This window comes from Drosophila albomicans, chromosome 3 (genome assembly GCF_009650485.2).
Source record: "Drosophila albomicans strain 15112-1751.03 chromosome 3, ASM965048v2, whole genome shotgun sequence".
NCBI classification, from domain to species: Eukaryota; Metazoa; Arthropoda; class Insecta; order Diptera; family Drosophilidae; genus Drosophila; species Drosophila albomicans.
This window is the reverse complement of record NC_047629.2, coordinates 47,393,481-47,416,377: the sequence shown is the minus strand read 5'-3', so window position 1 is coordinate 47,416,377 and position 22,897 is coordinate 47,393,481. Positions and strand designations below refer to the sequence as shown.

The window sequence follows — 22,897 nt, the reverse complement described above, 5'->3', positions numbered from 1 at the left end:
TTATATACACATACACTAAACCTTCTTTAAAGAGTACTTAGTCTAGCACGATTTGAAATTTCAATCGCTTTACTCTTTTTACATATTGAAAAAAAATTAAAAGTCACAGAGAATTTCACCGGAAGATTTAGAGAGAGAATTAGTCATATTAAACTCAGCTTGTAAAGAGTCTCATCAAAAAATGTTATAGTAACAAAAAAGAATAAATTTAAATCTAAATCTTAATTAATTACTTCGAAGTTTAGCAAATTAGTTGTTTGAGTTAATCTGTTTTTGTAAAAGTTGATATAAATTAATTTTAAACTTTTTGTCTGAAATAGAAAATAACCCGATTTTCTAACATCAATCTTCAACGACACAACAAACAATAACTCCAAAGACATTTTGAATAATTTGGTAATGTTTAATATCAATTTGGTTGGTGTCGCATATCCCTCACATAGTTAAATCGTGGTCGAGCCCCAAACGCTCCAGATCTGTATCGAAAAGGTGGAAACTGCGGATATGGGGCAAAGTAAGGCCGTGGTGGACGGGGATTCATTCCAAATGGCAACATCGGGGGATACATTGGATCGTAGTGTTGTCTTGGTGGATGCGGATGCGACCAGCCCTGTGAATACAATGAGTGCAATTAGCATGGCATATATAAATCAATCGATTTACTAACATAAGCGTAGTTATAGTCGGCGGCAGGAACTGGCACAGGAACAGTTATTATGCGAGGGGTTCGCGATCGACTGCGGCTGCGACTTCGCCGGCGACGCGAGAATGAAGATGACGAAGTGACCTTTTTGTAGCTGCCACTTCGACTACGCCTGCGGTCATAACTTCGGGACCGTTGTCGTCGTAGTCGGTCTCTGCTTCTATCAGCAGAACGGGATCTCGATCGGCTGCGTTGACTGCGTCCATACCTCGGAGCTCTTGGTGGCGTTGTGCGTCTTGTTCTTTTGCGCAGGTTCTGCACTCGGTCTCGCTCACGCGCTTCATCAGCGAAATATGGAATCTTTTTGGGCTGGCGTCTTTCGGAGCCTAAATGCAATTACACATACATATAAAAGAGCATTTCAGTATTACGCATTAGGTCAAAGGCAGTGCTGTAGTCTTTTCTCTCGCTCGCTCCCGAACGGTCTTCCATCTATCGTCTGATGATTGATTATTGCGCGTTGCTTTTGGGAAGTGCATCGTCGCCCTTCAGCTTCTTAGAAAATCACTTTCACAATGCCACACTAGAAAAAAAACAACAAAAACAACATTGTAGTCACAATGTAGCACTGGTATAATATTTTCACAATACACACCTCTCAGAGTACGGCTACTGCTGTCAGCATTCATTATTAATTTTGTGTAAAATAATGCACTTGCAGTTTCGATGAGAATTGTGGCCGGTTCATTAATGATGGCAATGGTACAGCGATGTATCTAAACATCGAAGTGCATCGATGTGAATAAGTATCGATACACAATGCTTAGGAAATATTTTTCATATTCGATTTAAATAGAATAATAGGCCATCATAAGCTTATTTGAGTGACAATAAGTTTTTAAATATTGCATATTTAGATGTTTTTTTATTTAATTTTAATTAAAGAAAATTATTATTTTTATTAACAAAAAATGTATGCATTTTTCAATATATACAGATATATCGATAGGTAAATTAATCGCAGCGCGAACTTTGTTTTCGAAAAATAAACAACATAATTCAAATTGAGTTCTTCTATTTATTGCTGCTAACTTGTAAACTCCTGTTCATATTTGTAAAAAAAAAAAAACATTTTTAGCAGTCATATTCTTTTTAATATTATAATTTTAATTCATTGGTATTCATTACTTTGATTGGAGAGTTTCCTAACTATCCGCATAGAATGCTACGGCCATAGCGCCCACCACAACCAGCACGGAAGCCGCATAGATGGCCACACGTTTCCAATCTATATTTAATTTGGTAGGCTCAACATCCACAGCTTTGCGTTCCTTAGGCTTGCGTTTACCGAACTTTTGTTCGAATTTTTCCAGCTCCAATTTATTCTTTGCCTCCTCCTGACGCAATCGCAGTTCCAGCTCCTGTTGCTCTGTCGCCTGGGCCTTTGATCGTTCGGCCTGACAATTCTCATCGCACTCCAAGTGTGTTTGACCAGCTCGATGCTTGTCACAGGCAACCTCCAATTTAATACGCTTACAGCTGCAGTATATGCGGACCTTTTTCCGACACAGCTGCGGATTAGGACACTTGCCCGAGTGGCATATGGCCATACAGCGATGCCCACAGCCAAACTGTAATTAAAAAGACATTTGAAATGCAATTGCAAAACTCTCGTGAATACAACACGTACGTTCTTGATGCAGCGATTGCCACAGCTGCGCAGTTTCTCGCGAAGCTCCGACACAATGCTTTCCTCAGTGTTGAATTCGCTGTAATACTCGCTGCACTTGTACACAATCTGATTGAGAGCACAGTGGCATTTTTGCTTGATGACCGAAGCACATGGTGCACATGGCGCCGGATGACAGCCTCTGGCACAAGCATGTACACAACCCGCTGGCCGAGCAATGTCACATCCTTGCTCGCAATTGCCACAGCCCAGTTGCTGTTGCATATCCTGGGGATTTGGCACGGCATGACAGACGAGGTCGCAACTGTGATTGCCACACTTCAATTGTCGTGCACATTTGCGCTGACATGATGTGGGCTTTGAGTTCCAACACGGCCAAGTGGCAACCTCATGGCCACCAATGCAGGTGACAACAACTCCTTGCTCACAACGTGGATGGGGCAATGAGCGATATTCATACTGTCAAAGACAAGGTTGTTAAGTTACGGAGTGCAAATCGTTGAATTCGTCATTCACGTTACCTTATTGCCACGTGTTGCACGTGCCTCCGTTGGCTTCAACACCCGGTTGGCGGCATGACAACGCGCCTGACAAATGTGTCCACAGCCGCTCGAGTCATTGGGCAATCCACATTGCTGGGTGCAGGGCGGGCATTCACCTTTATGGCAACGATGCTTGATGGCATGATGACATTTCGCTGTGATGCTGCGATAGAAGTACGAAATTAGAGATTGAAACAAACTATTTGGAATTGATTGGCTACAAACCGACACAGCTCAGGGCAGGCAATGCGTGCATTCTTTTCCCGACCACACGGCACATTGCGTCGCGTCTTGCCGCAGCGACAGTTAACCTGTGATTCCATTTTACAGGGATAACACGGTCCATTGTGGCAGACGGACTGACACTTGTGCTTGTTGCAGCTCAATTGCTTGCCGCAAATCTTTTCGCACGGCGGACACTGATCACCGCAGCACTAAGTAAATAGATCATATTTAGTGTCGGTTACACATAAATCAAAAGAATGGTCGCATACCTTGCGATTGCAACCATGCTTGCCACAATCACGCATCTGTTTGCACTTCGTTTCGCAGGTGAACTCCTTGGAGCAGGGCAACTCCTTCTCATGCAAGCCGCAGCGACACTTCTTCTTCGTTCGCACCAGACACTGCAAGGCATTTGGACTTCTTAGATATGTAAATGAAACGCTTTGCCCGTTTTGGGACTTACCAAATTGCAGGGGCCACGATGACAGCGTTGCGCACAAGTGTGCTTGCCGCAGGACAAAAGTTTCTGGCAGGTATCGCCACAAGTTTCCGCTGCCTCACCGCAAATGCCCGCTTTGATCTACAAACCATGACATCGTTATATTTGTTAATCTCTTAAGCAGTCTACATTTGACTTACGGTCTTGCCACACGGGCAGCTGCGCACGCTTAAAGGACATTCGCCGCCTCCACAAGGTCCAGCATGGCACACCTTGTCGCAGTTGTGAACGCCGCAGGCAAACGAAGCGCCACAAATCTAAAAAGGATAAAATACGAAAATTACTTGTAGTCGACTAATCTGATTGGGGTTTTCTTAGGTTTTCTATACCCAACTGTGAAACACCAGCTACATTTATATTAAATAGAACAAAATAAATTAGTTGACAATAGTAAGCTACACAAAAAACTAACAATATATCTAATGCTAACAACTTTTCGAAGTTATGATTTGTCGACGTGACCAAACAGAAATATTCTCATTAGCCTTTAGCTCCATTAGTTATTCATACTAATTGGTAGACGGAGCACTGTCTAAACACTTTAACTTGATTGCCAAGTAACCCTATCTTAAAATAGCATATCTTATCTAACTATTTTCACACATACTCTGTTGCACTTCCATTTGGGCTCGGAGCAGTTGACAACCTTCGTTTCCTGCTTGCAATCACATGGCTGGGAGCTCTTGCTCGTGCATGGCGGACACTGACCAGGTCGATGACACTTCTGGTTGCACTTGTGCTTGCCACATGCTAAAAGCGCTTGACACTGCAAATATAAAACCATTATGGAATAGAAATAGAAGGTGGAATGTGAAACTCACGGTTTGCTGACACTGCCAACTTTTGTCGAGGCAGCGCACTGAGCGTGGAGCGGATTTGCCACACAGACAAGAGCAGTTCGCTAGTTGAGCGCAGGGCGGACATGGTCCGGGATGACAGAGCAGTTTGCAATCGTGACCACATTTCGGTTGCAGCAATTTTCCACAGATTTCACCGCACGAATGCGGCACTAGAAACGGTTGTGGCTGCGGGTTTGTCTCTTTGCCGCAGAAGCATTCGTATTGTGTTGGCCGATCGCTAGGTTGGTAATCACGTCGGCACTGTGGACAACACCAGTGCACGGCTTTCTGGCGCTTGGGCGGCACAAATTCGCCCAGATGATTGTAGTGTCCTTGGCTTCCATTCTGCTGCTGTTCGGCTTTCACTTTCATTTGCATCAGACTGTCATTGGCCCAACGCTCAATGCACTGCAAGTGGAAGAAGCAGTAACAGTTCTTGCAGGACCAAATCGACTCCACGCGTCGAATGCTGCCAATACAGATGAGACAGGTGGCGGCACCCGAGTGCAAGGTGTTTTCCAGGAATGTTGCCGTACGATTGGCATCGTTGCGTTCAACGCTGCGTGCACCGCCTGGTGAGCTTTGGTAATGTTTATATAGCAAATCTGTAAGCAGACAATAAGGGGTAAAGAACACAACAAAAACAAGGGAAGAGGAGACACGTCATAGAATTGCTGTTAGTTGCATGTGTATACCCAGTATATGCTTTTCATCCAGTTCTCCTTCATCCTCAGAGCTGGAAGCGTACGTATCCATCACTTTTTGAGCGGCTGCCAAATTTTTGGCTTGAGCTTTATTAAATTTTTCCATTTTTACCGGTCAAATGAATATGAGGGCTCTTATTATAATAGAGACGGAGAAAGAACGATGACAGTATCGATGATCGATGTTTTTCACATTTTGCAACATCGATGCAAAAGTTATCGATATAGTCTTGCAACCACATTTTGTAATAGCTAAACCATAGTCTATATCATCCCTTACGAAATGTTAACAATATTTGAATAAAATGAAAATCATATTAAAAATAGTTTATTTTGTTTGTATCATACTGATTAGTCGACCAGTCGATTTCATTCGTTGGCTATCGATTCAGCGCGCTCATCTCTATGTTAAATGAAACTGGTTCATTTTTGGATTGGTTTGCGATCCCTAACTTTCACAACACAGTAAAAAAATAATCATAATATTTTCTCAGTGGCAGGTCGCAACAGAAACACTTGAAAATGAGTTTCTATAATTATATATTCGGACCAAAGTTGTACATGGAGTACAAAGGTGTACCCGAACCGCAGGTAAATCTTTATAACCCTTAAAGCAAACGATAAAATCATAATTTTCATTTGTTCATTCGCAGCGAAAAATTTACGAACCCGGCGCAGTTGAAAAGTTCGGAGAGCAAATATTGTCCACGGTGGGTGTATGTGTGAATGTGCATGTGTATCGGAGTGTGTGTGTGTGTGTTGGATGATGCGCTCATAATTATTTATTTTGAAACTCTATTTGTGCCGTGTGTTGCAGCTGTCGGTAGTTTGGTCGCTCAGCTATTACACGTCACCGCTGATCTTCACATTCCTGTATAGACGCGGTTATTTTGTGTCCGACTCGATACCAACGCTGGCGAAATTCACAACGAGCGTGGGCCTAATCGTTGTCCTCTCACTGTTGATGCGCGGCGTTGGACGCCGCCAGTCCAAGGCATATACGAACATGGTGAATGCCCTTGCACAGGCAAAGGGAAACAAATCGTCGGAGCCACTGCGTCGCTTTGACATCGACTTTTCAGCCTGGCCAATTGATTTCGATGTTAAAGCCTTGGCCGGGTAAGTGAAGATAGTTTCGCTTTAATTTGAGCGTTATTTTACAATGTTTTCCTCTCTCGTCTTTTCAGCGACCTCAAGAAGCCCACAAATACTGTGAGTCGACGTGAGGAGAAATTAAGTATTGCAACATTGCCCTGTGAGTTGATTGCTTATTTGGCCATCAATACCTTTGGTCTCTCCATGATTTATCCGGGTTCCGTCAAACTGTTGCAGAAATTCATGCGTATGTTGTATAGAAAAAAATATTATGAATACTTTAAATCTCAATCAGAACTCGTTTTGTAGGACCAATGTTGATCGCAGGACGAGCCAAGCTCATTGAGGACGACAATGGTATTCGCTACAAAGTGAAAACGATTGATTCAAACGAAATCGATACACTGTTCATCGATAATCGTAACGATAACGTGGGCAATGGCAAAACACTCGTCATTTGTTCCGAGGGCAATGCTGGATTCTATGAGGTGGGCATCATGAGCACACCCATTGCCCTGAAATACTCGGTGCTGGGCTGGAATCATCCCGGCTTTGCTGGCAGCACGGGCAGCCCGCATCCCGAGCAGGATAAGAACGCTATCGATGCTGTTGTCCGATTTGCCATCAATCAGTTGGGCTTTGCCGTTGAGGACATCATCTTGTATGGTTGGAGTATTGGCGGATTCAGTACTTTGTGGGCGGCATCCATCTATCCAGAGGTCAAGGGCGTGGTAAGTAATGACTACTTTCCACAACATCTAGAAACGCCTAAAATGATCCTTAACTCAAGTATTCAATCGTTGCATTTTTAACTGTATATCTCCTTTATAGATTCTTGATGCCACATTCGATGATGTGCTCTATTTGGCGCAGCCTCGTATGCCGGCTAGTCTTGGTGGCATTGTTCGCGTTGCCATACGCAAGCATTGCAATCTGAATAATGCAGAATTGGCAATGAATTACAATGGACCCTTGCTGTTGATACGTCGCACCGAAGATGAGATAATTGCCGAGTAAGTCAACAAAATTTTCTATGATTGTCGTAAGAACATTGAAGAATACTCTTTTTCTTTGCCACGCAGGGATAATCGCATTGATACAAATCGTGGCAATTATCTGACCATGTCGGTGCTCAAGTATCGCTATCCCAACTTGTTTACTGCTGCACAATTGTCGACGACCAAGGGATTGCTATCGAAGCCATTGGAATCTTTTAATTACACCGTCGCCGAGGAGAAACTCTGCATGTCGCGCCTTATTACTTATGCCTCCGATGAGGGTAAATCATTCCCCATGTTGATTGGTGCCGATTACAGCGAAGAAATGCGCAATCAAATGGCATTGTTTTTGGTCAGTTACTATTAATGGAATGTTGTTCAATAGTGTATAACCATTTATTTGTTTATCGCTTTTTTTACAGTTGCGCAAGCATTTACGTGATTACAACTCGACACATTGCACACAATTGCCCGGGGAGTTCTTCAACATTCCATGGGACATACCCATCGAGCATGGATTTGTATTCACTTAAGTTGACATCCCCGCATTTATTGTTGGCAGTCACAAAAACAATTGATAGTAGTATTCTTAATCGGAGTGTGGATGGAGGGGGGCTTTTATATATATAAGATTTTTAGTGAATTTCAATGATGTGTAAGTCCTTTTTGCATTTTGAGAACTGCTTATTTAAATTATAACCTTGGGCAATACGACAAAATAACACAAAAAAAAATTAACGAAATGGTGTAAATTGTCTTATATACAAACACACATTATACATTTAACATATACAATGATGATGATTATAAAATAAATGTCGCAAACCAATCACAGTCACAGCGATTAGCCCCAGTATAAAAGGGTTCGTTGGTTGCAGAAAAAACAGTTCTATTTTTTGCTATTGCTATTTCTATTTTGTATTTTTTTACGATTACAACTAGCGAACAATGTAAGGCCTATGAGTTCTTCTTCGAGCCGCCAAAGCCAGAGAAACCCATGATAGCAGCCATGTCATCAGGCAGTCCATTGGCGAAGTCATTGCCACCGCTCCCATTCTCCTCGGCTTTGCGTTTGCGCTCTTTTCGCTTCTCTTTTCTGTGCTCCTTGTAGCGATCCTCCTCCTCCTTGGCCTCGCGTAATCTCTTGTCCAGTTCGTAGTCTTTTTGCTTCTCCTCCATTTTCTTTTTGTTCTGTTGAAAGCGCTCCTTGACCTGATCAACGGTGCTGCGCTCCACTTTCATGGACATGCCCAGATTCCGTTGATGCTTCTTGCCATTGATGTGATCCAGAAAATTGATCGAATCCTTGACGACACAATCGCAAACATTGCAATAGTAGCCGCCAGATTGTGAGGTAGGTGTGTTTTTGTTGATCACAACACTTTTGCCCAATTTGCTATCGAGGTCAACCTTGTAGTCACGTCGTTTGAGATTCTCTCGCTGCACAGGCTCTGTCAAGAAGAGATCATCAACATTTGTATTACCTTTGTTTATCTAATATTCACAAAGGGGGGGAAGAAGCAGCAGCATCATTTGTTACCTTCTTCCTTGGGCGCCGTTTGATTGAGCAGGCGCTCCTGAGCCAACTTTTGATACTCGTTCTTGTCCCATTTTCTGCGGTGGTCATCGGGTCGCATCGTCATATTGATTTCAGTGAATTTATTGCTCTTATATGTATTCCAAAAAATGCAAAATAATTTCGTTTATTACTAATGCGATATATAAAATGTTGTAAAGTCCAATATCGATAGTCCCATAACACAGGGCTGCATCAACGTGCGTAGCGATTATTCGAGATATTGTCGATACACTTACTGTAATCGTATAATCGAAGTAACCGTCAATTATATTTATGTATTTTTTTATTGTTTACGACTTGAACCAACGATCAAAATACATAATATAGATTGGTTGATATATTTCTTTAATTGTTTCATATTTAAATAATAGGTTTAATTGTCATATGTATATTTTGATGATTATAATGCAAGAATTTTAAAGATTTTCTTCGCTGTTTATTACATAAAATCAGACATTAATAGCTATACTATTATATACAACATATATAAAAATCATTATTATTTAAATTAAAAACAAAGGAGGGATATAATCGGACATGGCTAGAAGTTCAGTTGCTCTACAACCTCTCTCAATCAAGTTCACATGTATCGAGTACGAGTAACTCCCGTTAGAAGTATCGATAACGGTTGTCGTCTTATTGATTTCTCACTTCAGCTGAAAATTCTTATTGGAAATCACAACAATTCTAATTTTCAATTCAACAAAAACGATTATAAAAATAGAAGAAAAGTGAAAAGTTTACTGTCGAATCACAAGTGCTCCAATTATAATTGAAATATGGGAGCTGCGTTCTTTCCAATTCTATTTTTCACAGCCCTTTGGGGAGCTGTGGGCATTGGAATGCCGATTATGACGCCAAACGGTCCGCATCAGAATTTAATACGCTGTATTCTGATGCTAACTGCGGCCTGTTGTTGGCTGTTCTGGCTCTGCTGCTATATGGCCCAGATGAATCCTTTGATTGGACCAAAAATTAAACGTGATGCCCTTGCTATGATTGCAAAGTCGTGGAGTGGTAATACGCTGCGAGATGCATAAATCTTTACTGTCTCCCATATATGCATAATTCAAGTTATCTATTATTGTAAAAAATCATGTTAAATAACAATAAAGGTATTAAATTTGTGTTGTACATTTCGTTTAACGAACTTATTTTGATTTCAGCGCGCTCGATCTTTGATTGAGCTGCCAACTTGCTTAAATTGCTTCTTATTAGTAAACGGAGAGAGGAAAGAGCGATTGTGTGAGTGTTGAATACAGCGCCTGTGCAACCTGCTACTCACTCTCTTAACTACATGCCGGCGCCATCTTCAATTCTCTCTTCCATAGCAAGCTGGCCATGAACTAGTGAGATGCCAAATTCCCATTGGATTCAGTGTTCTTTCAGCTGCGGGCGCGACAAGTTGACAAGTGAAAATGGTCGTGCTTATTTTGTAATTTGACCGCGATCACCGTTAATATTATTTGAAAACCAACAGATTTTGTGAGGTGGAAAAATAAATATATTTGTGATTGATGTGATTGATTGCATAGAATATACAGTACATATGAATTATTAGTAGATTTAACAGAGAGTTGCATCAAATGGAATCACACGCGCATACAGGATTTGGACTATAACAACAAATACACACACTCACACACACACTTTGGTAAGCCAAGTGAATTATCGATAACACAAGCATGCATCATAACTCAATACATTCCTCGCCCCTGCTCTGAACTAAAGAGTCAGTGTTTCTCCCTAAGAAAATAAAGTAGTTAGTCGGCCCCCTTTAGCCATAAACTAGTTAGACATGCATTAAAACTAGAAAAAGTAGTCGCACTTAAAGTACAAAAGGTACAAAACTGGTTACATTACTTCTTCAGCTATTGCGGCCCAACAGCAAAAGAAAAAGAGCAATCAAAACGATAAAAATAAAAAAATAAAACGCAAGCAACACAATAATCGCGTACCAACGAGCTGGCAAAGCTCAAAATTATGGATGTTAAAATGAAAATGGCAATAAAAGTCAAGCAGACTGAAGACTAGAGACTGAAGACCGAAGACTGAGACAAGCTAAGAGCGTAACAACACAACACTGTGGCCATAAAACGAGGGAAATTAGAAAATAAGACCCCACCCGACAAAAAAAAAAAAAAGGGCGGCAATGCGAAACGCTACAAAACACAAAAGAACAACACCGAAACATAAACTCAAAACACAAAGCACAAACGATCAAAACTATCAACTGCCCCCAGGTGAGCGAGTTGAGGAGTAACAAAGCTTAATGCAGGTGAAAGAATGAATCAAAGAGTGAAGAACGTTCCATGGTCGCGTTTTTTTTTTTTTCTTTTTATATGTATAGTATGTCGCTAACCGCACAATTACCACATTTATGAACTGGGCCAATTGACAGTGGATAGTGGACACATCGAGCACCGTTGAGTTGTACTCCATTATTATACATATACGTTTATGAAAGATGTTAGTTAGTTGTCGATCAACGTAGGAGACCGACCGGAGGTGATAGTATCAGATGTTAGCTTGGACCGTTTAACGCCGCTTTGAACGGAAATTGATTCTGATTACAGCTCTGCAACTTGAACTCAAACTCAAACTCCAACTCGAACAGGAAGAGTTTGATGCGTGCGACCCAATAACAGCGATTTTACGCAAATTTCTTAACTGATTCATCGACGAACGAAGAGAGAGAGAGTGAGGGGAGGATTGGTAATCGTATCGGTTACCAAATGTGAAAGTGCTGTGCGGGTTTTTAGATCTGCCGAAATGCCAACATGACTCACACACTTATGAACATCATTGCAGCCAAGCTAAAAGTTGGCCTACAACTAAGAGTGTTTAATGGGTGCGATACCCTGTAATTCTAGTGAAACATATTCTAGGCCATACGCTAGAATAAAAGCAGTGAGCGAAAGAGAGAATTAGTTGGATTGTTTTGTAGCGATTAGTAAAAAAAGTTTATCTAATTAAAAAAGAAATCTTTATTCTACATTTTTAGAAGAGTTTTTAATATTTGCCTTAAAGCAATAACTAAATATTTTTAATGATATTATAATGACTAAAATGACAGTTTTAATTTTTATGATTTTAATGATAAACAATCAATTATTTAAGAAAAAATATGAAAATGTTTCTGTAAAGTTTAAGAATTGCATAGTATAACATCTAAAAATTTGAACGACCCCACTTTGTAGCATTATCAATTACAGGGTAGAGGCAGATAGTCTAGCATTAAGAAAATTGCCTAACTGACAAATCCATTGGACATGAGCACGCCCATATCGCTGCTCAAGTGTCAACAGTGTGGACAATTTTCATTTTCACTCGTAATTATATTTTCACTTGTCGAAAAAAAGCGATTTTCATTTTGGCGGAAGTAGATCAAAAGTGAAATAGAAATGCGGCGCGAAAAACTTACAAAATTTATGTAGATTTGTGAATTATGTACATTTTAATGAGTTGCGTTTATTATTATTTTTTTTTTGTTGCTGGTACATTTCTTGTTTTTCGGTTTTTGGTTGATTTCGTTTCGTTTTGGGGCAAAGTAAAAAAAAAAACAAAAAAAAATGTGGCGAGTTAATGAAACACTTTCGCTCGTTAAGAGTTTTGGCCGCTTTTGAACTGATCCGACGACCGCCCACAAAGGGTTCTCATTCTCACACCCAAAGCGAGAGCGAGATCGCCGTTGATGTTGATGTTGATGTCGAGACCCTCATCCTCGGATCTGTGATCGCAAATTGGCAAGCAATCAACATCATTATTATGAACGTGGCTGGCCCGAATTGCCAAGCATTGACAGCTCTTGGCTAAAAGCTATTGACTGTTTGTCTGTTGCCTCGTTCTTCAACTGCTCCCCGGTTTTGTGGTCATCTGTGCCGCACGATTCTCGGACAGACGCGGCAGACGCACACACACACACACACACATACACAACATAAACGACAGAGAGTTGGTTGCCAATCAAGTTGGCTAAGTCGGGATTGAAGTCTCTGGCAACGAAAGAAATAGAACATAACGCTAAACTGCAGCTAAATTGCATTCAAATGATGCAAAATCGCATCTAATGGGCCGCTCTTTTGTTTCGCCAAAACAAGAAGAAGCCTATGAGGAAGAAGAAGAAGAAGAACAGTGAGACAAAAGAAACCAAAGACGAAAAAGAAGACTGCAGAGAAAATCGACCTCAAATGCCGCGCTGCAGCTCAACTCAAGTTGAAGTTGAAGTTGAAGCTGATGTTGAAGTTGAAGTTCGTTGTTGCGGTAAAGCAAACCCAAAAAGGCAACAACAGAAGAAGAAAATGCATAGAAGAAAATGAAATGCATTCGCTCATTCAAGCTGACTGCGTGTCTTGCATTTTGAGCGTGGCACTAATTGCACTTGGGGGCATCTTTGGTTTGTTCTTTTCCCCGCTCTTCTTTCTCTCTCTCTTATCGTCAACGGAAAGAATCATGTGTACGCATACTAAGCAAACAGCTTGTGTTTGTATTTTGCATTTGTATTTGTTGCGTGTGTGTGTGTGTTTGTGTGAGTGTGGACACTTGAAAGATGATAGCAAATAGTTTCCTGTCAGTTAACGTTTGATGTAAATACTTTTACATCAAATGACTGTTTACCAATACTGTTAGTGCTCAGTGTAACGGTCGCAACAGCAGCAACAACAACGTCAACAACTTATACACGGGAATGACTCCACAATTTCATGGCTGCCAAGCTTACCAAATTCTATTCCCCACACTCACATTCACACACACATGCTTTTAGGCTGGGAACAAACAGCCAGATTTGTATGCTTTTAATTACATATTAAGTCGACGGTTAAAGCGTAACGGTTTATCGCCCCACTCCCTACCCCAACCAACCATCACTCCAACACTCTCTGTAATAGTTGTTGGGCACACTCAACTATGTCGTCGGTCGTCCCTTGTGTCACACACTCATGAATGAAAATGCACTTTTGTGCGAGCGTTGCCACTTCGTTTAGCAGCCAAGTGCAATCACTTTGCGCCAGCAAGCAAAGCATATACCAAATACAGGGTGGCAGTGGCAACGCTGGGTTGGCTGTTATGCTCCAGTAAGGGGAGGCCCGTTAGAATGATGATGAAACTGCCGAGTTGCGAGTTGCATGCGTTTTCTAGCTGTGCTCTCGTAAACACAATTATTAGTTACAATATATTATACAATTATTTTCATTCATGAGTGCCTCGCGGCCAACTGGGCAAAAATAATATTGCATAAATTTGCTTTAAAACAAAAATAAACAAGCAAATCATTGAATAATTTTTTGTGACAGCTATCAATAATGTGGCGGTGAATGTTTTTTTTCTTTGTTTTGTGCTTTTCTTCTTCTTCTTCATATTTTTGGGCAAATCAAAAGACTTTCAAAATTGGAAATTTTGGCGTCTGGCTGCATTGTTTGGAATGATTCAATTTACGCTCTTCTAGAGATGCGCGAGATGCGCTCTAAAATCAACTTTCCATTTCACTGGTTGACGCTTCTTTTTTTTGTATTTTTTGTGTGCGCATGTTTGTGTGTATGATTGTTGATAAACATTTCCAAATGATCAAAATGTTGTTCACATTTCACTTTCTTCACTATTATTATTGAAAGTGGATCTGCTTGATTATAATCTGGAAATGACATCGACGACGACAAACGACTTTTGGCTCCTGCTGCCCCGCCTCAGACTTCACCTCCACGAGGTGAAGGTGAATTAATATGGTCATCTATGGTAAACTTGTTTGTGCTTGCTTCCGTTAGAAATTCGGTTGAGCAAAATTCTCATCAATCATTCTTTAGCTTTGTTTTTTTGGTTATTTTATAGCCAACAATAATTTCACCCCGTTGAGGAGAAAATTGTCTAATGCGAGAAATTTAATCAGTTTATGTGTGGACAGAGACAGAGACGTCGCCACCAAAAAAAAAAATTGTGACCGACTCTCAACGCGCGCGTTGTCTCGTCAAGTGTTGAGTTTTGTTTTTTAACCATTTTATTCACGCGGCTCAGACAGAGTTTGTGTGTGTGTGTGAGAGTGTATGAGTGTACTCGTAAGTCAATTTGTTCTTTCTCCAAACACAGACAACGGAGACTCGCACTCACATTGCGGCATATGGTCAAGTTTCCAGTTTTGGGGTCTGGGTCTGCGCCTCTTGCTATCTCCACCTCACCTTAACTCTCCACTTCACGTCTCTCCACTCTACACTCCACGCCGCTCAGCGCCTGCGCAACTGGGTCAACGTCAACCCATGGCAATGGCAATGGCTTGCCATCGTCTAACTGCCCGTCTGCCCGTCTGTCTGTCTGTCCGTCCGTTTGAATAGCTGAGTGTTTGGGCACTCATACGTCGTATTTCGCATGCATAGACTCGCACTCGCAGTAGTTGTGCTCGTAACACTAATTGTACTTCTATTTCATTCTATTTTCTTGCTCTGTCTTGTCTTGTCTTATGCGATTATTATGCAAATTTCTTTGCCTCATGTGGAAAAATTGCCGTTTAGCTGTGTCCAAAAAAAAAGAGGCTTACCCAACGGAATTCAGTTTAGTTCTGCAATAATACCACCAAAACTGTACTACATGCTCAATTTCATAATAACATGCAATTGTAAATCACGACATTAGGTTGGGTTCTATTTTATTTTTCGGTGTATAATAAAATTTATTGCAGTAGGTTAGCTCTTTAAAATAAGTTACTTCTTAGGTAATTACTATGAATATTTATTGAAGTATCTCTTTAAATATATTAGAGGCAAAATATTTCGAACATGATAATAATAAACACTAATTAAATAATTACTGTGAATTCGAGATGCAATTTAGATTTAGACTTAAGATATCCCATATTAAATTTCATGCATAACCAGCCAAATTTTCGTATATCAAAGTAATAGAGCTTATCTCTACTAAAACTGTTAAATTCAGCCTATAACTGTGCTCAACTTGTACGCAATTCATTAACAAAAGCTTGCGGCATTGCTGTAAACAAAAACAAATGACTATATGTTACTTAGGGCCATCCAATTAGTTTCACCAGAAGATTTCAAACCCGACTGCTTCGAGATGCGAGCTGCGAGCTTTAGACATGATCATCATTAACATCACCGCATTCCAAAAAGGCAGAAGAACTTTTACTTTTGACAGTTGAGAGACGCGCTCAAAACTCGTAAAAAATAAAAATACCATCTATATCTGTATGTGAGGTTGTTGCGGTTATTGTTGTTGTTGGCATCCCAGGTCCATCCATCGCAAAGACTATTTTTACCTTTAACACACAGGTTTCTCTCTTTGCTTTGTGCTTTGATTATACATAGTGGCATTATAAATACAACGTATGTGTTCGGGCACGAACACGACCACGACCAAGACCAAAAGCAAGACCATGAAGATGATGGCACGAGCAATAACCCTGCCCAGCCAACCAGCCCAGGCATCTTCTTATTCCATCCAGAGTCAAAGCCATCGCTTTGGTTTCGGCGTGGAACTGGTTTCTTGTAGCTTTTAGCTGATTTCTGATCTTCAGGCATGTACTTGGTACTAGCGAGTTCCACTGTGTAATACCCGACATCCCAAGGGACATGGGTATTATAACAGAGTGACAAGTGACAAGTCAAATGGTTGTCTGTCTGTCTGTCTGTCCGTCTGTGTAGACAACTACATCTATAAGTAAGAAGTAGAGAAACAAGAAATAAAAAATATATAGTTGTTATATTTGAGGAGTAATCTTTAATATTTTAAATGCAGATCAAGATTGGTTTGAAAATTGAACTATCCCCGACTAGAATTAAAAGAATTAAAGGAATGTCTAACATTACCTAATAATTAAGTAAATCACAATAGAAGTTTCAAGCAACTAGTATCGGGTATCTCAAAGTCGTATATATTTAAATTACTTACTTTTCCTCTTTTAGTTGTTTTTGTTGTGGGCTGCTGGTTCTCTCCGCGGCTTGTTTGTCTTTCCCAAGCCTGAAGACCTACCTCCCTCTGTACTTCACTCAGACTCACACACTCACAATTTGTACTCATACTCAAGATTATGTTTGTCCAGCGAGCGTATCAAAGTGTCGGAGTTCTCTAATTAGACTGGGCTTATTTTTGTTTTGTTGTTTTGAGAAAAGCGAAGCTTTCGCTTTCGCACTTGTGTGTTCCACATATATCAATTAAGAAATGTATTATATCAATTGGGGGACTCTTTGTGAAATGTGTCTCTCCCTCAAGCCACCTTTTGTGGATGCTATTCGCTGGTATGCAAAGCTAAACCGGTTGAGGAACGTTTTCCTCGGCTCAACTTGGTTCTTCAGCGGACACATTTCATTTTTTTTTTCTTTGGACTTGGCAAAAAGTGAGAATTTTCATTTGACTGTGAAAACAGGATTAGCTGGTTTTTTGGATGCCGGAAACAATTTCAACATGGAAAGTGAAGCACCCAACTAACAATAATAATACTTGTTTACTTCCATCTATTTTCAGCATAAAAACCAAGACCCTAAAACCAAGAAGACCCACAATAAAGGCAATATGGATACCGTTTATGGCACCAAAAAGTACTTCCAGAGTTTGTCCGGAGTCAGTGATATCTATCGAACGCAGACATGTCGACAAATGGTAACTTCCTCCATCTATCTATCTATCAGACAATAGAAATCTTTCACAGAAGAACTGTTATACAATTCGTCGAAATACAATGGCATAAAAAGTTAGAGGCTCATTTACATGACAACTGCTAAAAGTAGGTTAAAAGTCGAGGGTTCTTTTTTGTTGTTTCGTTGTTTAGGAAGACATTACGTAAAGCCCACAAACAAATCTTTTTCGGGGTTTCATCAAGAATTCAACTGCATGTTTGCTTAGATTGTAACAAGATTTCACTGCGAGATGTTTGTTTGCATTCCTCCCGACCAAGCTACTATAGTTATTAACTCAAGAACCAAGCGAACGCTCAAGCTAAAGGTGAATGACTTTCTCTGCAGAGCGCACAGAATGCGAAGAGCAAAGAGAGAACACACAAGAATTTGGTTGGAGGCAACAACAGCTGTTTCGACAACAGGTTGTCGCTTAAGAGAAAGAGAGAGAGACGGAGAAGAGATAGGGAGAGAGAGATTGAGCTGGCAATTGGCCTAGAGCTAATGACTGCTAAAAGGGCAAACCCAAAAAGTGAGTGCCCCCAACTGGCAAATGTGTTCCCAGGTAGTGCAATGACTAACTGACTGACTGTCTGGCTAATTAAATGCCAATTCTGCGTCTGCTGATTGCGCATTAATTAGCAAACGCATGACTTGAGTTCTAAGCGCTAATTGATACTTAGATAAGAACACAACAAGATTTGCAGTTCTCTCACGGACCCAGGTCAAACCGTTAGCATCCTATTTTACCGGTAAACAACACATTGGAAAGTGTTTAGAAAGCTTTCGCCAAATTGTTTGATCAAAAAGTGACGAATTAGAGGGGTAATTGGACTTCTCATCAACATCAAGAACATTTAAACACAGATATCTCAAGAGATAGCAAATTGGGGCACAATATTATTATTGGTATAGATAATTTGAGTACGTTGTCATTTGAGCTCACGGCTTTGTTCATTTCCAACCAATTAGTTTCAAAGACACACTAACACACTCTTCCACTAACACACTTTTTTGACCAATCGATATGTTTGCTTAATTGCCGCAGAACACCTCCGAATACAATTATCAGAACACGCTGGGCCGACGCTCCCAGCTTGGCGCCTATTATCATATGAATAAGCAGCCATCGTATACGAATGATCACAGCATCAACAGTCAGTACGGCTATAATACCTGGGGCATCTGGCGGGATGGTCGCAACATTGCTCCGTCCACTTTTTCAACGAAGACCCATGCCCATTATCCAAAGAATCGTTCCTTCTCCATCATATTGACCACGGCGGCGTTTATAGTGCTGCTCGCTGTCATCTCCATAGCTGGATTGGCGTTCTACTTTAGTTCGATTAAGGCCACGCTCGAGGATCGTAAGTAATTAGTCGACTCAGTAAGTTGCTCTCAATGACAGTTCGGTCTTTTTTTACACTTGCAGCTGTACTGGGCTTCGAGGGCTCCTTCCGCATTGCCAAGGGTGATCTCTATTCCACCGGACTAAAGTACAATCATACGACGACCTACAAACAAAAGATTGACTTTTACAAGCGCTTCGTGGAGCGCTCGCTTACTGATAACGGACTGCAGCCATTGCGCACCGATGTCTGGGGCTTTGGTGAGGGTCCATTGATCAAGGTCTCATTCCGCGTGTTCCTCGATGTGCGCAAATTGCCACAGTAAGTTACTTTTTGATCTTCAGTGGAATTCCTGTTTGTTTTTTCTTCTGTATTTCCTGCTTTAGTTGTTTTTGGAATTCCTATTTCCTTTTTGTCATCTGCGAATTCTTGTAAAACTTATTTTTCTATTTCCTAGTACCCTTTCTATTGTAAGTCCTGCTTTAAATTTTAGTCTGGATGTTCCTTATCTAATATTCCTGTTTTTATTACCTTTATTATTCCACTCACAATACCCATAGTAATTCCTGATTTCATACCTTCGTCAGGGAATTTCCGTAATAATTCCTATTGCCTCTTATGTTATCATTTCCTCGTCAGAGAATTCCTGTAGTTATTCATTTTATAATTCCCGTTGTCTTTGTCTTACAGAAACATACTCAGCGTGGAGGAGTACATCAAGGAGTCTTTGTTCCTGGAAACATCCGCCAGCAAGTCGCTCTATCGTTCGATACGTTTAGACTCCGACTCAGTGGAGATCAAACGCATACTGGACGAACAGGTTGTGCGCTCAGCGGGCATCCTTAAGGAAGCTGTAAGTATAGGAATGTACTTTTTCCCTACCTTTAACTAATTCCTCTTATTTGCTTGCAGCAAACCGTGCCCACCAGCCAGACTCAACTGGAGAAGCGCTTGATGAAGAAGGGTGCTGGAGCCGGAGCGGGAGCTCCGTTGCAAACCAAACCCAGTGGGTTGAGCACACCGAAGCCACGTCCAGCTGTGCGTCCGCACTCGCCAGATGATGAGCCCGATATTGATGTGGAGAATGCACCCGTTATTCAGGGCTCCTTCGAGGGTTCCTTTGAGATAACCAAAACCGATGCGGACATTGCACGCAAGAAGGCGTCGCCCACACGTTCCTATCAGAGCACCAGCCTGCCGCCCAAGACCATCTCCGTCACGCCTTATTCGTTGCGTGTGAAACCCAAGAAGCCGGGCATTGAGAAGTTGACCACAGTAACGATTCGGGAAAACTCACCGACGACAACAACGAGCAAGGCGACCACCCGAAAGCACATCAAAACCACAACACCAGCGACGACTAAAGCTACAACTAGGAGCACCACGACAACAACCACGACGACGACGACAACAACAACTACAACTACTCCCAAGCCCAGCACCACGAAGACTACAACCACGACAGCAGCGCCTCCAGTCTCCAGGACCACACCGAGCACAACCACAACGCCAGCCACAACTCCTAGCACAACAACAAGCACCACCAACCCAACAACAACTACAACAACAGGCACACCAACGATAAGCAGCTCAACTGCTACGTTGCCAAAGCTGGATGCAAGTCTCTTCACCACCTTCCCAATACTCGACACGCAACCCTGGCGTCCCATCCATCGTGAGGTGCCCGAGTTGCTGCCCGGACCGCCACCCGCTTTTCCCACCAAGACCTTGCCGGGCCTGGGTGCTCCACCTTCGATGCCAACCACAACCATGCAGACTGTCAATCATCTGCCACAACGTCGTATAGATGAGCTGGAGCTGCCTTTTATTGGGGATAATCCTACGCCACCCTCAGCTGCTATGCCTGCTCTGAATGTGGATCCGTTTGGCGCGCTGCCCGGCTTTATGGGTGGATCGTTGCGTAAGCCGGATGGCAAGTTGGATAATCCCAGTCAGCAGGAGCAGGACATGCTCTTCTATCACAACTTTGGCAGTCCCGTCTTCCTACCAGGCACAGAGAATATTGAACGCTTGGGCGGCGCTCTTGTGGAGCCGCATCCGTTGCCCGTGCCGCTGATCGATGATGTGATTGTGCCACCTTTTAGGCCCATTAATCCCACCATGGATGGACTGCATAAGCTGCAGTTTAACATCGATGGAAGCAACGAGAGATTTGAGCATTTGGGAGGTGGAGTCATTGCCAAGAAGCAGGAGAACGCCACACAGCACGAAGTCCAATCGAAGAACAAGCCACTGGAAACCACGACACCCAAGTTCAGCTCAACTTCAACAACTACCGTTGCGGTCACTGGTTCCACAACGCCTCTGAAGATTGAGATAGGAAACATGCCTAATAAACCTACAGAAAACTCCGTGCTCGCCGATACTATTGGAGAGTTTTTCATGGAACTGCTGAATCTACCGAAGGAGGACAACGCCACCATCAGCACAACAAGCACAGTGGAGCCCGAGCCTATTGAATCCCGCATAGAGCCAGACGAGATCGCTGACGATGAAGTGGAGTCGCAGCTGCCCACAACAAAAGCTAAGCCAAACTTTATGAATCTCAAGGAAATCATACTGCAAAGGAACACGCCAACACCGGCTCCCGAATCCACTACAACGACAAGCACAACTACAACTACAACTACTAAACCAACCACAACCACAACTACGACAACAACACCAATTCCGACGACTAAGAAAAACCGCGTGCGTCCAACCGCGCCCACAATGCTCGATGACTCTAATCTGTTTCCCTCGCATTCCAAGTGGGAATTCGTCAACAGCTCCGCGCCCCTCAATTTTGGTTCCAACGGCAACATGAGGAAGGTTTTCAACAAGACGTTGCAAGCTTGGGTCTCCGAGGATGTGGAGAAGACGGAAAACTTGACGTTGCACGACATCAAGACACGAATTAACAATGCCAGCAATATACAGGACATATCTCTGATCTTTGACACGCTCGCCTCCAAATTGGGCATCACTCCCAGTGCCTCCACGAAGTTTCCGCCCTTTTCGCACAATAAACTAAAGCATAGTCAGCGCAATGAGACCAAGGTGAAGCTCAGCTCAAGCTCCTCCACCACCACTGAGCTGCCCGAATTATTACCGGAATCGAGCGTGAAGAACTTTATCGAACTCCCACTGCAGCAGCGTGAACCTTTCATCAAGCCCATGTCTAGTTTTATGGATGATGGATCGTCTGAAGTGCTTGGCGCTGCGATTCCAGTTGTGGGCGAGGCAGAGGTTGAGGTCATTGATCCATTGAAGTATGAGGAACTACTGAAAACATCACAGTTTGCCGAGCCAATCACATCCACATCAACAGAGCCAAGTCCTCATCGCTTAGTCACCCTACTCCCGGTTCGCTCCAACTCGGGCATTCGGACGTACAAACCCATCTCTGAAGATCTTGAATTTGAATCGCAACGCAGTCAAAGTGACAGCGATATCGTGTCCGTTTCCAGCAATCCTCAAGTCCAGATACCTGCTCAGGTGCAGAACCAATCGCAGTCACAGTCTCAAACCCAATTGAGCAGTGGCATACGTCGCAAGAGCAACATAAATCAGAGCCGTAAATTTGCTCAGCCGCCTGCGGAGGCGATTGTCAAAGGTGGAATAAAAGTCACCGTAAAGAAGTGAATCTCATACATTTCGTGATTTGCTTCAAAGTGAGATTAAGTAAGCAATTAATACATACTGTGCTGACATGGAGTGCGTATTTATAAGAAGTTTCAAATAAGTAGAAAATTTAAGATCATAATTATTTGTAGGCATACAAAAATTGGCACATGCACAATCTTGTTCGAAAATTGTTCATTCTTTGAACAATTTTGGAATGACAATTTCTGTGTGTACCGACGTAAGTGATTACGACTTTTTATTTATTGTATATGAGAAATTTGAAGCTAATTAGTTTTCCACACAATACAAATAATAAAATTCCTTCAGCTTCACATTATGTAAATTAAGTTCGTACCAGTTCATTACCATTTTGCATTCGTAAGCTAAATATTAGTCAACAAGTAATTTATTACGTAATAAGATCTATATTTTAATAATAAAACGAAAACAATAAAAAATACTTTGTGAAGAATTCTGAAACAAATTCAAATT

General features: G+C 41.8%; 6 protein-coding genes across 7 annotated transcripts; 3 read left to right on the top strand and 3 right to left on the bottom strand.

Annotated features, from left to right (window-relative positions):
• Nucleotides 1–19: 19 nt before the first annotated feature.
• On the bottom strand, nucleotides 20–1,516 carry LOC117571622 (female-specific protein transformer). Of its 2 annotated transcripts, XM_034253843.2 has the most exons (3): nucleotides 1,299–1,413; nucleotides 668–1,029; nucleotides 20–610 (listed from the first exon to the last, which is right to left on the bottom strand). In XM_034253843.2, the coding sequence occupies exons 1-3, from the start codon at nucleotides 1,330–1,332 to the stop codon at nucleotides 410–412; spliced, it is 597 nt and encodes a 198-aa protein (XP_034109734.1). In that variant the 5' UTR covers nucleotides 1,333–1,413; the 3' UTR covers nucleotides 20–409. The 2 variants fall into 2 exon arrangements, 1 of the variants encoding a protein (XP_034109734.1); XR_004572463.2 differs by lacking the exon at nucleotides 20–610 and having other exon boundaries at nucleotides 887–1,226; nucleotides 1,299–1,516.
• A 261-nt stretch (nucleotides 1,517–1,777) lies between these two features.
• On the bottom strand, nucleotides 1,778–5,294 carry LOC117571613 (NF-X1-type zinc finger protein NFXL1). Its single transcript, XM_034253833.2, has 10 exons — nucleotides 5,134–5,294; nucleotides 4,421–5,043; nucleotides 4,207–4,365; nucleotides 3,740–3,856; nucleotides 3,564–3,680; nucleotides 3,370–3,501; nucleotides 3,101–3,309; nucleotides 2,855–3,038; nucleotides 2,334–2,792; nucleotides 1,778–2,274 (listed from the first exon to the last, which is right to left on the bottom strand). Exons 1-10 carry the CDS (start codon nucleotides 5,246–5,248, stop codon nucleotides 1,849–1,851), a joined length of 2,541 nt encoding a protein of 846 aa, XP_034109724.1. The 5' UTR covers nucleotides 5,249–5,294; the 3' UTR covers nucleotides 1,778–1,848.
• A 275-nt stretch (nucleotides 5,295–5,569) lies between these two features.
• LOC117571615 (phosphatidylserine lipase ABHD16A) lies at nucleotides 5,570–8,040 on the top strand. Its single transcript, XM_034253836.2, has 8 exons — nucleotides 5,570–5,733; nucleotides 5,796–5,852; nucleotides 5,960–6,261; nucleotides 6,330–6,484; nucleotides 6,547–6,968; nucleotides 7,069–7,250; nucleotides 7,320–7,587; nucleotides 7,658–8,040. Exons 1-8 carry the CDS (start codon nucleotides 5,665–5,667, stop codon nucleotides 7,766–7,768), a joined length of 1,566 nt encoding a protein of 521 aa, XP_034109727.1. The 5' UTR covers nucleotides 5,570–5,664; the 3' UTR covers nucleotides 7,769–8,040.
• A 108-nt stretch (nucleotides 8,041–8,148) lies between these two features.
• On the bottom strand, nucleotides 8,149–8,980 carry LOC117571620 (zinc finger matrin-type protein 2). The gene is made up of 2 exons (XM_034253842.2): nucleotides 8,776–8,980; nucleotides 8,149–8,686 (listed from the first exon to the last, which is right to left on the bottom strand). The coding sequence occupies exons 1-2, from the start codon at nucleotides 8,876–8,878 to the stop codon at nucleotides 8,193–8,195; spliced, it is 597 nt and encodes a 198-aa protein (XP_034109733.1). The 5' UTR covers nucleotides 8,879–8,980; the 3' UTR covers nucleotides 8,149–8,192.
• Nucleotides 8,981–9,445: 465 nt separating this feature from the next.
• LOC117570860 (V-type proton ATPase subunit e 2) lies at nucleotides 9,446–9,999 on the top strand. Its single transcript, XM_034252740.2, has 2 exons — nucleotides 9,446–9,929; nucleotides 9,981–9,999. Exon 1 carries the CDS (start codon nucleotides 9,594–9,596, stop codon nucleotides 9,852–9,854), a length of 261 nt encoding a protein of 86 aa, XP_034108631.1. The 5' UTR covers nucleotides 9,446–9,593; the 3' UTR covers nucleotides 9,855–9,929; nucleotides 9,981–9,999.
• Nucleotides 10,000–10,059: 60 nt separating this feature from the next.
• Nucleotides 10,060–22,872, top strand: LOC117570859 (uncharacterized). The gene is made up of 6 exons (XM_034252739.2): nucleotides 10,060–10,468; nucleotides 17,281–17,415; nucleotides 18,478–18,796; nucleotides 18,862–19,099; nucleotides 19,469–19,631; nucleotides 19,691–22,872. The coding sequence occupies exons 2-6, from the start codon at nucleotides 17,329–17,331 to the stop codon at nucleotides 22,421–22,423; spliced, it is 3,540 nt and encodes a 1,179-aa protein (XP_034108630.1). The 5' UTR covers nucleotides 10,060–10,468; nucleotides 17,281–17,328; the 3' UTR covers nucleotides 22,424–22,872.
• Nucleotides 22,873–22,897: the final 25 nt, after the last annotated feature.